We start from the raw sequence: 14,450 nt of genomic DNA, 5'->3' as shown, positions 1-14,450 counted from the left end.
AACTGGTAGTGTCTGAATACAGATTGAAGCATACTTTGTTAACTTTATTTTTCTTGTGGATTTTTTTATCTATGTTTTTTTTCATAACATGACTATTAAGGAAATGTTTCTTTTGCATGACTATACATTTATAACATATTGAACTGCTTGCATTTTCATTGGGGGGTGGGAAAGAAGGAAGGGAGAGAATCTGGAACTCAAGGTTTTTATTATTATTATTATTTTATTAAAGCTTTTTATTTTCAAAACCTATGCACAGATAATTTTCAACACACACCCTTGCAAAACCTTGTATTCCAAATTTTTTTCTCTCCCTTCTTTCCACCCTCTCTCCTAGATGGTAAGTAATCCAATATAGGTTAAACATGTGCAATTCTTCTATAATATTATCATGCTGGACAAGAAAAATCAAATCAAAAAGGAAAAAAAATAAGAAAGAAAAAAAAGCAAACAAGCAAAAACAAAAAGGTGAAAATACTATGTTGTGATCTCCACTAAGTCCCTACAATTCTCCATCTGGGTGCAAATGGCTCACTATCATAAGACCATTGGAACTGACCTTAAACACCCCACTGTTGAAAAGAGCCACATCCATCAGAATTGATCATTGTATAATCTTGTTGCTATTGTGTACAAAGTGGAATTCAAGATTTTTTAAATGACTGTTATATATTTTAACATGTATAACCTATATTGGATTGCTTGCCATCTAGGGGAAAGGGTGGGTGGAAGGAGGGGAAAATCTGAAACACAAGACTGCAAAGGTCAATATGGAAAAATTGTTTTTTTTACATATAACTTAAGAAAAAGTAAAATACTAAATTAAAAAAAAAATCAAGGTCCAAGTCTAGTTACAAACCCATCCTGGGAAAATCAGTGAATCTCTCAGTCCTTTGGGCAATTATCTAGGACAACAAGCTGAATGAAGAGAAAGAAAAAGCACTGACATACTTTGTCAGAGGAAGTTCCCTGAGCTGATGAACTCACAGACATAGTCAAAAAGAGAAACATCCCATAGGTGGAAGGAAGTCCCCACATCCCTAAATGATGTCTCATCTCCCCTCCCATTCCTCCATCCTTGTCCTGTTTCCTTTAAAGAAAGGTCTTTTAGGCAAGGGCAGAGATCTATTTGTCTGGCATGTTGTAGAAGGAATTGTTCAGTTCATTCAGTTTAGTTCATCTGGCTTTGGTCAGATGACTTTGCTTGCTCTTCCTAGAGGTAGAAAGATAATTAGTAATAATAATTATTATCATGTATATAGCCCTTTATGTCTGCAAAGCGATTTACAAATATCCCATTTGATCCTCTCAACAACCATTTGAGGTAAGGGCTATTATTACTACCATTTTGCAGAAGAGAAAACTGGGGCTGTAAAGTTAAGAAATTTGTCCAGGGTGACAATGTCAGTAAAAGTCTGAGGCTGAATTTGAATTCATGTCTTCTTGATTCAAGATCCAGTACTTTATTGACTGTGTCATCCAGGGCGACTTGTTCACACTTTTACAGATGAGAACCCTAGAAATGTGTTTTACAAACCTTGAAGTACTATAGAAAATAGAGTTATTACTTAAATGGAAATCACTGCTGTTCTTCCATAGTTTACGTGACAAGAAAACCTTAGATGTACATCAGCCTTGGGCTTTGGTAAGCACATTATCATCTCATTTGATCCTCACACCAATCCCATGAGGTAAGTGATTAAAGTATTTTCTTTCGTGTCTGGACCTGTGATTACACGGGCATTGAAAAATCCTAATGTCAAAATTCCACCAATGCAGATGGGCAACTTCTGGGTAACAATTTTAGAGAAGTTTCTAGTATATTGAGATGTTAAATGTCCTGGCCAGGGACAGAGTTGGAAGCAAGACATCCAGACTTCTGGTTTGGTTTTTAGCCACCATTCCACACTACTGCTTCTATTTTATAGATGAGGAAAACGAGCTTCTGTGACTTGATTAAGGTTACATGGTTAGTAAATAGAAAAGGTAGAACCTGAACTCGGGGCTTCTGACCATTGCTCTTTACATTATACCAATCTGCCTCTGCTCCTCTGGGCTATTTTATAAACATATCTGGCAACTGACAAATCTCATGGATCTCAAGTAATAAGAGTCTAATATATCTTAGGGAATGCCATAGTGCATAGACCTGGAGTCCTGAGTTCAAATTTGGTCTCAGACATTTATCAGCTGTGTGACCCTGGGCAAGTTACTTAATCCTTTGCCTCAGTTTCCTCATCTGTCAAATCATTTGGATGAGGAAATGGCAAACCATTCTAGCATCTTTGCCAAGAAAACTTGAAATGGGGTTACAAGGAGTTGGACGTGACCAAAATGACTCAACAATAATACTTTAGAAATGAAGTGATTCACGTCAATTCCAATAGATTTGTGATGAAAAGAGTCATTTGCATTCAGAGAAAAAATTATGGGGATTGAATGTGGATCATAACATAGTTTTTCCACTTTTTTATTGTTGTTTGCTTGCTTTTTGTTTTCTTTCTTATTTTTTTCCCCTTTTGATCTGATTTTTCTTGTGCAACAATAAATATGGGAATATGCTTAGAAGAATTGCCCTGTTTAATCTATATTGGATTACTTGCTGTCTAGAAGAAGGGGGAGGTAGGGAGGAAAGGAGAAGACTATGGAAAACAATGTTTTGCAAGAGTGAATGTTAAAAATTATCTTTGCATGTGGTTTGAAAAATAAAAAAGCTATTATTATTTTAAAAAAGGAAATTTAAAAAGCAATTAGAGCAAAAAAAAACATCCCAATAATACATTAGACTTGGCAACAGGCATTTTCCCACTTTTCTCTATGGAATATCAGTGGGATGCTTTTCTATCCAAACATTTAAAGTCATATTTTAAAGCTAAATAAGCAAACTTCCACTGGAGCTCAGGGGCTCCAGTTTGTGTCAGGTTCTCTGTTGGAAAGCTAAGACTTATACTGAAGTTACTTAGCAGGTAATTGCTCAAGGAGAGAGTCCTTTACTAGCTTTTGCTATTTCTGGTGTATAAAGTGGTCTCTGGGTGATCTGGGGTGGGGGAAAGCTTCAAGGCAAGGAGGAAGTGGGTGCAAACAATCACATTTAGTACCCTATAAGGACCTATATTGCAGCCCTTTCATATGATCATATGAAGAATCTAAGCTCCGTGAGGGCAGGGAGTATGCACTCACTTTGGTCTTCCCATTCCCAAGCCTAGCATAGTGCTAGCACATTGTAGACTCTTACTAGAAGTTTACTTGTTGTTTGCTCATGGATTGGTCAGAGATAGAGCTGGAAGAGGCTCCTACAATTTACAGAGGACAAAGCTGAAGTCCAAACACGGTAGGTCATGAGTTCAAGGTCACACAAGCACTTCATCCAAAGTCAGGATTACAACCTAGACTCTCTGACTCCAAATTCGAAACTCTTCCCACTGCAACACATTCATTCTCTCAGAGTTCCTTAAAGTCAAGAAGCCAAATTTGCTTCCCACTTTACCAGTCTGGTGAGTTGTTCAGAACAATAGACAATTTTTACGGGTCTTTATGGAGCTTCAGAGTGTGCTGGAAAGAGCTCTGTACATGAAGTCAGGAGATTTTGGTTAAAACTTGAGTTCTAACAATTTGGGTCATAGTGGGTCATCTCTCTTTCTGAACCTCAGGATTAGGAAGTGGGGAAAATAATATACCCAATGTACTATAATGTAAATGAAAAGTAACAAAACCCCAAAATGCTATGTAATTATAATGTCCATGCTTAAGTCTGAAAAAGAATTGGGGAAAATGAAGCTTCCTCCCCTCACCACAGAGGTTAGGGTCTAAGGGTGTGATACCTAGCATACACTTGCCAACTCAGTGGATGTGTTGATTAATTTTGCTGGACTGTTTTCCTCCTTTTTCCTTTCCTTTTTTGTTACCAAAAAATGGACTGATTAGGAGAGAGAGCGAGGATATTTTTGGAAATAGAAGAAATGTAAATAAATGAGAGATTAATGAAAATATTTCAAAATTAAAGATATGACATCTGAGACTCAACCCAGATTCTGGGATTTTGTTTACGAAATAATTTCTTCAATATGTCTAAAAGGATAGTACATATTTAATTTATATCAGATTGCTTGTTGTCTTAGGGAGGGGAGAAGTAAAAGAGGAAGAAAAATTTGAAACAGAAGCCTTACAAAGATGAATGTGGAAAACTATCTTTACACATATTTGAAAAAAAAATTATTGAAGAAAAACCCCAACAAAATAATTTCCTCACTAGGATAGAAATTCAAGTATCCTTATCTTAATTTTACAGATATCGAACCTGAGGCTCAAAGATGGAAACAAAGAATACATAATGTCCCCTTCAAGGATCAGGACATATCTTTCCTACTTCAACTCATCCTGGTTCTGGATCCAGACAAGTCACTTTAGCTTTTCCTACTCGTACAATGAGGAAATTGGCCTAGAAGATTTTTTTCAACTCTAAATCTTAGATTCTGGGGTCAGTGGGGTCAGGGGCTGAGGAATGAAACTCATTTCTGGGCTTCAAAGTCTGGCACTGTCTACAGTCACCCTGTAGACAGAAAGGGCTGCATGTGCCTAACAGAGTTCACTTAGATTTTTCTGAGCCTCAGTCTTCCCATCAATAAAACTCGTATAATACTACAATAGGAGCTACACTGTGTGGTTGGTGGGAGGCTCCCATAAGCTCTGCAAACCTTAAAGCACTATATAAATGTGAGCTTCTCCCCATAAAAAGCTCCAGGAGCTTCCTATAACCTACTCCACTGTCCAAAGGCCTTCCTAACCTGCCCTCCTCTTTTCCACCTTTATTAACTGTTTTGCCTTTGGAAGCTGTTTCCCCATCCAGCCTCAGTTTCTTTATCTGTAAAAAGAAGGGACTGGACTGGTTAAACTCAAATGTCCTTTAGGCTCTCATATTTAATGTCCCAAGCTCATCCCCACTTTGCATATGAGACAATAAATGGGAGCCCACAGGTTCCCAGAGGTTCAGGAGAGTCCATCCGTGCATCCCCAAGTCTTAGTGCTGTGTCTGTCATACAACAAGAGCTTAATGAATGTCAACAGATCACCTGGATTTAAATCCATTGCTCTGCTTCCCACAGCACTTCAAGCTTTATACATGAAGGGCTTTCCCCATTCAACACAGGAAATACAGGCCCCTGTGGGGACCCGCTTTTCAGGATGGAATGAATGGGGGGAAAAGGCTGGGCCTTCTCCATGTGATGATGAGGCTGAAAGATCCCTACATAGGAAGTCAGGAGGCCTCAGCTCTGAGCACTTGTATTCCCTCTCTCCCCCATGGGCCTCAGTTTCCTGATGTGTAAAATGTGGGGATCAGTCCCTAGGGCTCACTCTAGTTCTGTTAATAACAGTATGTTTCCTGAGGCAAAATTGTCCTCCAGAGTCAGTTCTGTGGGACTTCAGAGATGTTCTGTCCAAAGCCGGCTCTTGATGTAGCTGGTCAGAAGCAGCAAAGAGAAAAACAACTTCATTTCTAAGGGACATTTTTGCCCTGAGGAGGAATTCTGTCCCTAAGAGCCAAGGGACAGAAACTTCCTGCAAGCTGTCCTAGCTGGCACACAGATTCATTCTCGGAGGACCCAGGCTGGCATTGGTCTGACTTGTGGGGGGAAGGGTGGCCTGACTATGGCCCACTGGACCCCAAGGCTGGTCTGTGAATCCTTGGGGAAAGAGGACATAGGAAGCAGGGAAAACAAGCCATGGCACAAATCCTCAGAAAAATACATGGGGAGGTCAGTGAGCCTACCTCACTCTAGACACCAAGACTGGTCCCTAAATGCTCTCTGGAAAGGATAAAGTAGAAGGAAGTGGGAGGAGATGGGGAAATATAAAAGGGGAAGGGCCCAGGTCTCTCATAAATAACAAGGGTTCATTAAGCATGTCCTCTGTCCCAGATATTGTGCTAAGTGTCTGAAAGAGGGGCTCCCTAGCTCTATTCCACCCTAAATACCAAGGCTGGTCCTGAGCCCACTAGCCAAGCGACCAAAATAAGAATGATGGGGGAGTATGTAAAGTAAGGGGGAGGAGAGGGGAGGGAGACCCACAATGACACAGAAGAGAGAGCATGATGAGGGTCCTGTCCCAAGCTCATTGCAGATCCCTGAATTCTCTGAGATAAAAAGACAGGGAAGTAGCTGGCTCCCTCATGCTAAACACAGTCTAGTCCCTGAGACATTTTTAAAGCAGACAGAGGAGAGGTGGGGGAGTTCAAAGGCAAAGGGAACTAGATAGGCTGGGGCCTTTCCTAGGAGACAGGGCAGGAGGTCACAGACTATACAAATCTGGTCCCCAGAGTTGTCTTTAGGGCCTCGCTTCTTAAACCGAGGGTCCTGACCCATATGGGGTTATATAACTGAATGTGAGGATCATAAATTTGTCAGTAAATGTTTGATTTGTATACATATTTAATATACCTCTGGGTCACAGGAAAATGTCTTGGATTAAAAGGGGTCATGAGTGGGAAAAATTTATGAAGCCCAGTTTCAGGGCACATGGAGCAGGGGGAAGAGAGGGAGGAAACTGAAGTTTCCTATGCTCTGCTCTATCTGTGTGCTGTGGCGTGGGGGGAAGGGTCTGGGAGGGAGTCTGCATATTAGGAGAGGGGGAAAGGATGGGGGTGGGGTGGTTCCCTAGTCAGCTCTGGGAAGGCTGATCCGTGCAGGGGCTGGGGCATTCGGGGTGCAGCGTTTAATCTTCAGGCTGTTTTTACAGGTAGCTGGCTCCATACTCCCGTGGGACACAACTTCCCCGGGACTCAGTTTCCTCGGTTGTAGAGGAGCTGCCTCCAGCTCTGAATCCGTGCTCCTGTGAGCCAGCGACCCGTCCGCGGGGCTGGGGGAGTGTGGGACGGGGCGGTGAAGCTGGGAGGGCCCAAGGGGCTGGCGCCGCCGCCTACCTGAACGCCATTGGGGTACACCTCGCCCTCCCCGAGGGAGTCCACCAGGTCCTCCTCATCCAGCGTGGCCCGCTTGTAGGACGACATCTGAAACAACAAATGCATAACCGAATCCCTCAGCGCTTCCATGGCTTCTCGGGGACGGCGGGAGTCGGGGCCCAAACCTCAAACTCGCCTGGCCCGGCCCGGCCCCAGCCCCCGGCTGGCCCTTTGGGGTCCCGGCGGCGGCGGCGGCGGCGCGGGGCTCACTCACCCCCAGCACAGAGAGCGCAGCAGCGAGCGCAGCGGCCACCGGGCTGGCAACGGGGCAGGGGCTCCGCATGTCGCTGCTGGGGCTCAGGCCGCCCGCCCTGCTGGGGCCGGGAAGGGCAGGGCACAAGGCCGGGCAGCCAGAGAGGGCGGGGGGTGGGGCAGGGGCAGGAAGGGGGCGGGGCCCCGCTGCCCACCCACCCCCTCCCCAGCTGAGACCCCACCCCCGCGGGGAGAGAGCCCAGCGACGCGGGCCTGGCACGCCGGGCTCTGCCCCGCTCCGCTCCCGCCAATGCCAGAAGCCTGGACGGGGCCCAGAGTGGCTGGCCTCCGGGACCGGACGGGACCGGGCAGGTCGGGAGGAGGTAAACCTGAGCCAGCCTGCGGGGCTCCCTCTCTCCCAGGTGGCCACAGTCTGCAGCTTTCTTTTTTGGCAGCGCAGAGGGGCCCGGTGGGCACTTGGATTTGCGAACTGTCCCCGAAAAGTTAAGAAGTAGGTGCCTCCCTCCCTTTCCCTCCTTCCTCCTCTCATCCCTCACTCTCCCTCCTCTTTCCCCTTCTTCTTCTTTCCCTCCCACTTTCCATCACTTCCTCCCTCCCTTTTCCCTCTTCTTCTTTCTTCCTCTCTTTCCCTCTCCCTCCCTCTTCTTTCACTCTCCCTCCTCTTTCCCCCTTCTTCTTTCCCTCCCACTTTCCATCACTTCCTCTCTTCCTTTTACCTCTTCTTCTTTCTTCCTCTCTTTCCCTCTCCCTCCCTCTTCTTTCACTCTCCCTCCTCTTTCCCCCTTCTTCTTTCCCTCCCACTTTCCAACACTTCCTCTCTTCCTTTTCCCTCTTCTCCTTTCTTCCTCTCTTTCCCTCTCCCTCCCTCTTCTCTTTTCCCTCCCACTTTCCATCACTTCCTCCCTCCCTTTTTGCCCTTCTTCTTCTATTTCTTCCTCATTCTCTTTCCCTTTCTCTCCCTCTTTCTCTCTCTTCTTCTTTCCCTCCTACTTTCCATCCCTCCCTCCTCTTTCTCCTTTCTTCTGTTTTTTCCTCCCTTTTTCCCCTCCTTCCCTCCCCCTCATGCTCCCTTTCTTTCCTTCCTCTTTATCTCCTTTCTATCAATCTTTCTCCCTTGTCTTTCTCCCTTTCACCTCCTTCCTTCGGCTCTTGGATAAAAGAAGAGTTATCACAAAGCCATCCCAATGTCACTCATACTCTTCCCTCCTCCTTTCCAATCCATCCACCACACAACAGCTTAAAGCGTCTCCTAAAACACAAGTCTGGCCACAGCATCAATCAAGTTTTTAAGTGCCTACTGTATGCTGAATAAGCACTGTGGGATTCAAAGACCAAAGTCAAACAATCTCTGCCTTCAAGGCTTCCCCCCCAAAAAAAAAAACAAACAAAAAAAACAAACAACTATTTTTAAAAGCACCTTAATGTTTCTAAGGAAGAAAATACTAGCAACCTGGAATTCAAGACTCTTCACTGGACCCCTAGTTTTCCAAAGAGCATCTCAAAGGCCCCTTCCAGCTTGAAATCTATGATCCTATGAGCCTCCATAATCTAGCTCCAGCCTACTTCTTCACAACATTATTTCTCTGTATTCCTTTTCAAGAACTCTATGTTTCGGGGCAAACCAGATTCTCCCTCCTGCCTCCCCTCATCTATGCCCATCAATACTGAGCTCAGGTGCCTCCCATGATTCTAGGAATAGCTCTCCTCTGCTCCTATGCTCCCTCCCTGCTTGCCTGCCTGTCTGCCTTGTGTCACACTTACCAGTGGAGATTCAGGCCCTTCCAGGAGTATGGAAGTCCAGAGGTAGAGGCCCTGATTTGTCTAGCTTTGTAGCCCTATCCAATCCAGCACAAAGAGTGCATCCCAACTGCAGAGAGGGTCAATTCAACTGAAACTAGAGTTAGGGAACAGGGCTAGGGCTATAGCTAGTCATCAGGAAACAGAAACCACCATAGTGGGAACCCCAGGGGAAGGGGTAAAGAGAGCCACACACACAAAGACACACAGAGTCACTGACAGAGAGAAAGAGACAGGCAGACAGACAGAGAGACAGACAGGGAGGAAAGGAGAGAAAGATGGGGGGAAGAGAGAGAGAGAGAGAGAGAGAGAGAGAGAGAGAGAGAGAGAGAGAGAGAGAGAGAGAGAGGAAGGAGAAGAAAAAGAAAATGGAGGAGGAAGAAGAAAGACTGATGATGGAGACAGAGATAGAGAGATACAAAGATTCAGAAACAGAGACAGAGAGAGGGGGAGGGGAAGAGAGAGATCCAGAAAGAAAAACAGACAGAAAGAGGCAGAGAAATAGAGACAGATAGAGGACACACAGAAAGAGACAGAAAAAATCAGAGAGACAGACACACACCAGAGAAAGCAAGATTTAGGTAGAGACAGAGAAACCAAAATAAAGATGGAGACAGAGAGGAAGGAAGGAAAGAAAAAGAAAGGTGGGAGGGGGGAGAAAAAGAGAACAAGAAAGCATAACTGTCCTTACCCTCAAAGAATTCCCAGTGTGGGGGAAATGACAAAGAGGGGCACATAAAAGATATCTAGAAAGTTAATGGAATATAATCTGGAAGAAGACAGCAGAGATAGGGTGGGGCTCAGGATGGGCATAAGAAGGGCCCTCAACAGAATGTAGGATTTAGGCTGAGCACTGAAGGATACCTGGGAAACCTAAGGAGGGCTAGTATATGGGGAACACTTAGTGCAAGGATACAGAGATGGGGGTCAGGGGTGGAGCCAACTTGGTGGAGAAAAGCCAAGACATTGAGCTTCCCAGTTTTCCTCAGAATCAATGCTAGATCAAGTCTCTCAATGAATTTTGTAGTGACAGTAACCACAAACAGTGTAATAATTTCCCAGTTTAAGATACCTTGAAAGGACTCAGGAAAGGTCTGTCTAAATTAGGCAGGGGGGAATATAACCCAGTACAGGCTCAGTGCCAGCTACAGTATAATAGCAATGGCTACTCTGTCCTGGTTCTGAAGGCCAGTAGCTCAGCAGCCATCTCTGAGACCTTCAATACAATCACAGAAGGCAAATTGTAAGCCCTGAACCCAGTATCACAGGTGGGACGAGGCTAGACCATGCCAGGGGACAGCCGGCCCCAGTACAAAATTAAATCAGAGGTCCCATCTCCCTAAAAAAAAAAAAAAAAATCTTGGGATTATCTATCTCCCCTGTGCCCTAGGAGTAGAATTTGACTCAAAATGAACAAAAAAGCAAAAAGAACACTGACCATAGAAAACTCCTATGGTGACACAGAAGATCAGAACACAAACACAGAAGAGAACAGCAATGGTAACATGTCTACAATGTGAAGTCTCAAAGGGGGAGGTGAACTGCTCTCTCCAGGTCAAAAGGCTCTCTTGAAAGAGCTCAAAAAGGATCTTAAAATAGAGATAGGAGAAAAATGAGGAAAAGAAATGAGAGCTATGCAGGAGAATTATGAAAGTTTTTTTGGGGGGAAGTCAACAGCTTGGAAAAGAAAGCATAGAAATTAAAGAAAACAACTCCCAAAAAATAAATTTGGTGAAATGGAAAAAAATCCACTGAACAGAAATGGGGACAAAAGCAAAAACAGTTCCTGCTCTTAAGGAGCTTACATTCTAATTAGGGGGTGACAACATATATGCTGTATGTGTGTGTGTATTCCCATTCTTTCCCCTCCCCAAATCACCTTATATCAAATGCATGTGCACATATGTGTGTGTGTATGTGTTGGTGTTGGATTAGTGGACTGTCCCAGAGTGCATTCTTGGCACTAAATAACAGCTAAAACAAAGGCATGGAGGTGGGAGATGGAGTCCAGCAGTGGAGAAAGTGAAGGGAGGCCAATTTGGCAGAACCACAGTGTTCATGGAAAGGAATTATGCAGTGCTTTAAGAGAACAGGTGGGGGTGGGGAAGAGCTTGTAGGTTGTCTTTCAGGAATTTATGGAAACACATTCTATGTTCACTATTTTTTTTCTCATGGTTTGTCCTTTTTATTCTGATTTTTCTCTCTCAACATGATTCATAAGGAAATATGAAAAAACCATACATATGTAACCAAAAAATAAAATGTTTTTTACCTGTAATTGGAAAAAATAATAATTAAAAAATAACAACAACAACAAAAAGAATTTATGGAAACAATAAAAAGGCTTGGAGAGGCTGTTCTGTACCAGGAAAAATGTTGCCACATCTAACCAAGGTAGAGAGGAAGAAAAGGCATCTGAACTAGTATAGTATATACAAATATATACAGAAAAGTATAATAATGAGGTCAAAATATCCTTCTGTACAACATCTTTCCATTATCCTCCTCTGAGCTCCTAAGTTCTCTGAAGTCCCTTCCAGGTTTGAAACCCTGTACTTTTGGTCTATAATTATGATGTCAAGTTTGGTTCCAAAAGAAACATAGGAATGTCCCTTCTTTGCAGAAGTGGGGGACTATGGGGATATAACAGTGTATAGAAGGTCAGACTGGGCTAATACATTCATTCATTTTGCTGAATATGCTTTCCTCTTTCTTTTTTTTATTCTTTGATATAAGGGATGGCTTTCTGGGTAAGGGAAGGATATATTCAGAAATGAAAGTGGTGTAAAAACAAAGTGGCCAACAAAAATGTTTTCAAGTAGAAATTCTATGGTTCTCAAAAAACTTGAGTCTAGAGAAGCCCTGAGAAAATAAATGCACCTTCTTCCCTTCTTTAAAATGACTGGGGGTAGAGAATGATATACTGCTTATGTCATCCTACTTGGTTACTTTTCTTCCTTTAAAAAAAAAAAAATCTTTGTTATAGGGCAGCTACAGTGGATAGAGAACTGGGCCAAATATTGGGAAGACCTGAATTCAGATTCTGCTTCAGACATTGGTAAATGTAGCCTGGACAAGTTGCTTATAAGTTCTGTTTGCCTCAGGACCAGAGAACAAGTGCATCCCTGCCATGTGCAAGTTTGCTGATAAGTTTGTTTCTACCTCATTAAAAATGCACATGGCAACATGTAGGTTTATTATGACCTTTCATATTTTGCATATTTATATTTATTTGTTCTTGCTGATGGCTGTTTATAATTTTTAAAAAGTGTTAGAGACAGAAGGGACATTAGAAATATTAGGAAAAAAAAATCTAAACCTAATCCCTTCTCTTATGGATACAGCAATTGAGATCCAAGTAAGGAGTCCCGCCAAGGCCAGAGAAATAACTAACAATGGAGGCCATCCTGGCCAATTGCCTCCTTCCTGGGGATCTTTACTTTCTCCAGGATTTCTCAGCTTAGCAGCTGAGACTTAGAGGTATCTGAATAGTTCATTGGAAAGAACACCAGGTTTGGATTCAAAGGACCTGGTTTCAAATTCTCCCTTTGTTGATAATTTTCTTCATGCCTCTTTTCTGCTCAAAAACCTTCCTCTTATATCCTGGGTTAATTTCAGTCAATTAGAGAGCATTTATTAAGCACCTACTGTGTGCCAGGCACTCTGCTAAGTGCTAGAAAACAAAGATGAACAAAGGTAGTCCCTGCCCTCAAAGGGCCTATCCTCTAATGGGGGAGAAGACATAGAAATAATTATGTCCATAAAGATATCCATAGCTAGACATATTTAGATATCTACAAAGCAAAAATGAAAGATATTCTCTGAAGGAAGACTTTTCAAAGCCAAACAGAATTATTTAAATTTGACCTCTGCCTCCTGATTTCCTTCAAGTCTTGGCCCAAATCCCACCTTTTGCAACAAGTTTTTCCTAGTCAGTCCTCCTTAACGCTAGTGTCTTCCCTCAGAGATTATCTCCAATTTATTCTATATTTATCTTATTTGTATATGTTTGTTTTCAAGTTGTCTATTGTTTCCCCATTCTTCCCTTCCCCCTTAGCTTGTAAGAATAGGAACTGTTTTCTCCTTTCCTTTCCTTGTATCTCCAACACAGTGCTAGCACACAGTAAGTGCTTAATAAGTACTTATTGGCTTTTGAACTTGACTTGATCCTGGAGATGATAGGGAGCCACAGCAACTACTTGAGCAGGGGAATGACAATTCTCCTTTAAGGAATCTCAATAGTTGGGCCCTTCTATACCTTTCTATTTTCCCTTCTAATACTTTACACAAATAAAACCCAAATCTATTCCCAATATATCCCATTGCCTCGGTGCCCTTGTACCATGAATTTCTACTCATCCTTCAAAATTATACTCCAATGCCCCTTCCTCCAAGAAATCCTCTTCTTCAAGGCAGGTATACTATTCTATCACAACCCGCATCTGTATTTAGTTTTGTCCCTCTTAAAAGAATCTCAATGAACTGTCTGTGTCCTATTCCTCTATCAGGCTGGAAGGACCAAGGTCACAGGGCTTGGGTATTATCCAAATTTTGCCTCCCTTCCCCACCCCACTCCCACCCTCAGCAAAAGCAGGAGATAACCATTTGATGCAGGAATGACTGAGTGAATGACCAGTCCAAGGTCACATGGTTAAGAAGTGTCAAAGCCAGGACAAAGCTCAGTGCTCCAGCTGCCCAGGGACAGAACATTATGCTCTCTTCCCTTCTCTTCCCCTCCTCCCTTTGTCTCTGAAGTGAAGTGGGCTGGATGCCTAAGAGAGAAATCTGCCTTGAATTTGAGTTAGGTGCTCAAAAAAAAAAAAAAAAAAAAAAGCCTCAAAAGAGACCAAGGAAAATCACAGCAAAAATAGCTCCCTCCCCCTGCTAACTATTTTGGCCCTCAGTTACCCAGAAAACCCTGATTAAATGCAGACCATGTGTGCAGAAGGCAGTGCCCATCCATGGAAACAGCGAGTGTTGAAACAAGGGTGCTGAAAGAAATCCCCAACATCAAAGGCCAAGGGTGAAAAGAGCTCTTAAATAGTTTAAAGCGTTGTTGTTCATAATAACAGGGCGTGCTTCTAATGGCCCCCAAATGTCACTGAAGAATCTAGCTGTTTTGTACCGTGGTACCAGCCCCTCCCAATCTCCAAATATCTTTGTGGTTATCCCTAAAGGAATTTATTGGGGGAGGAAGGAAGACATAAAACAGATAATCTTTTTAAAAAATCTTCTGCGGTGTTAAAAACAAGAGGTTGACTTCATCGAAAGGAGATCAGAGGATCTTAGTGGACCCAAGCCCAACATGGATCAGCAGTGCTTATAAAGTATCTGAAAAAGCCATTATGACTGTACCTCCATTGAGAGGTATAGTCAATTACCAGCAGACTGTAGGTGAAAACAGCCCCCAAAGAGATCAGAATTCTAACTGATGATCAGACTAAGTTCCATAGCATTAATGCGGAAACACAGATTTCCCTCTTTA

The 14,450-nt window shown here is 43.1% G+C and overlaps 1 protein-coding gene across 2 annotated transcripts in view; it reads right to left on the bottom strand.

The window, feature by feature from the left end:
* Positions 1-14,450, bottom strand: part of ECE1 (endothelin converting enzyme 1) — a 169,472-nt gene that overhangs the window by 78,584 nt on the left and 76,438 nt on the right. Inside the window, exons 1-2 of one of the 2 annotated variants that reach the window (XM_074305972.1) lie at positions 7,170-7,304; positions 6,917-7,003 (exon numbers count right to left, since the gene is read on the bottom strand). In XM_074305972.1, coding sequence (XP_074162073.1) covers positions 6,917-7,003; positions 7,170-7,238 — 156 coding nt within the window. In that variant the 5' untranslated portion in view covers positions 7,239-7,304. Of the gene's footprint in view, positions 1-6,916; positions 7,004-7,169; positions 7,305-14,450 lie in introns of those variants that run through there. The other variant, XM_074305974.1, reaches the window with a different exon arrangement.

The sequence above is a fragment of the Sminthopsis crassicaudata genome, chromosome 3, assembly GCF_048593235.1.
Source record: "Sminthopsis crassicaudata isolate SCR6 chromosome 3, ASM4859323v1, whole genome shotgun sequence".
Classification (NCBI taxonomy): Eukaryota; Metazoa; Chordata; class Mammalia; order Dasyuromorphia; family Dasyuridae; genus Sminthopsis; species Sminthopsis crassicaudata.
This window is presented reverse-complemented; position numbering and strand designations above follow the sequence as displayed.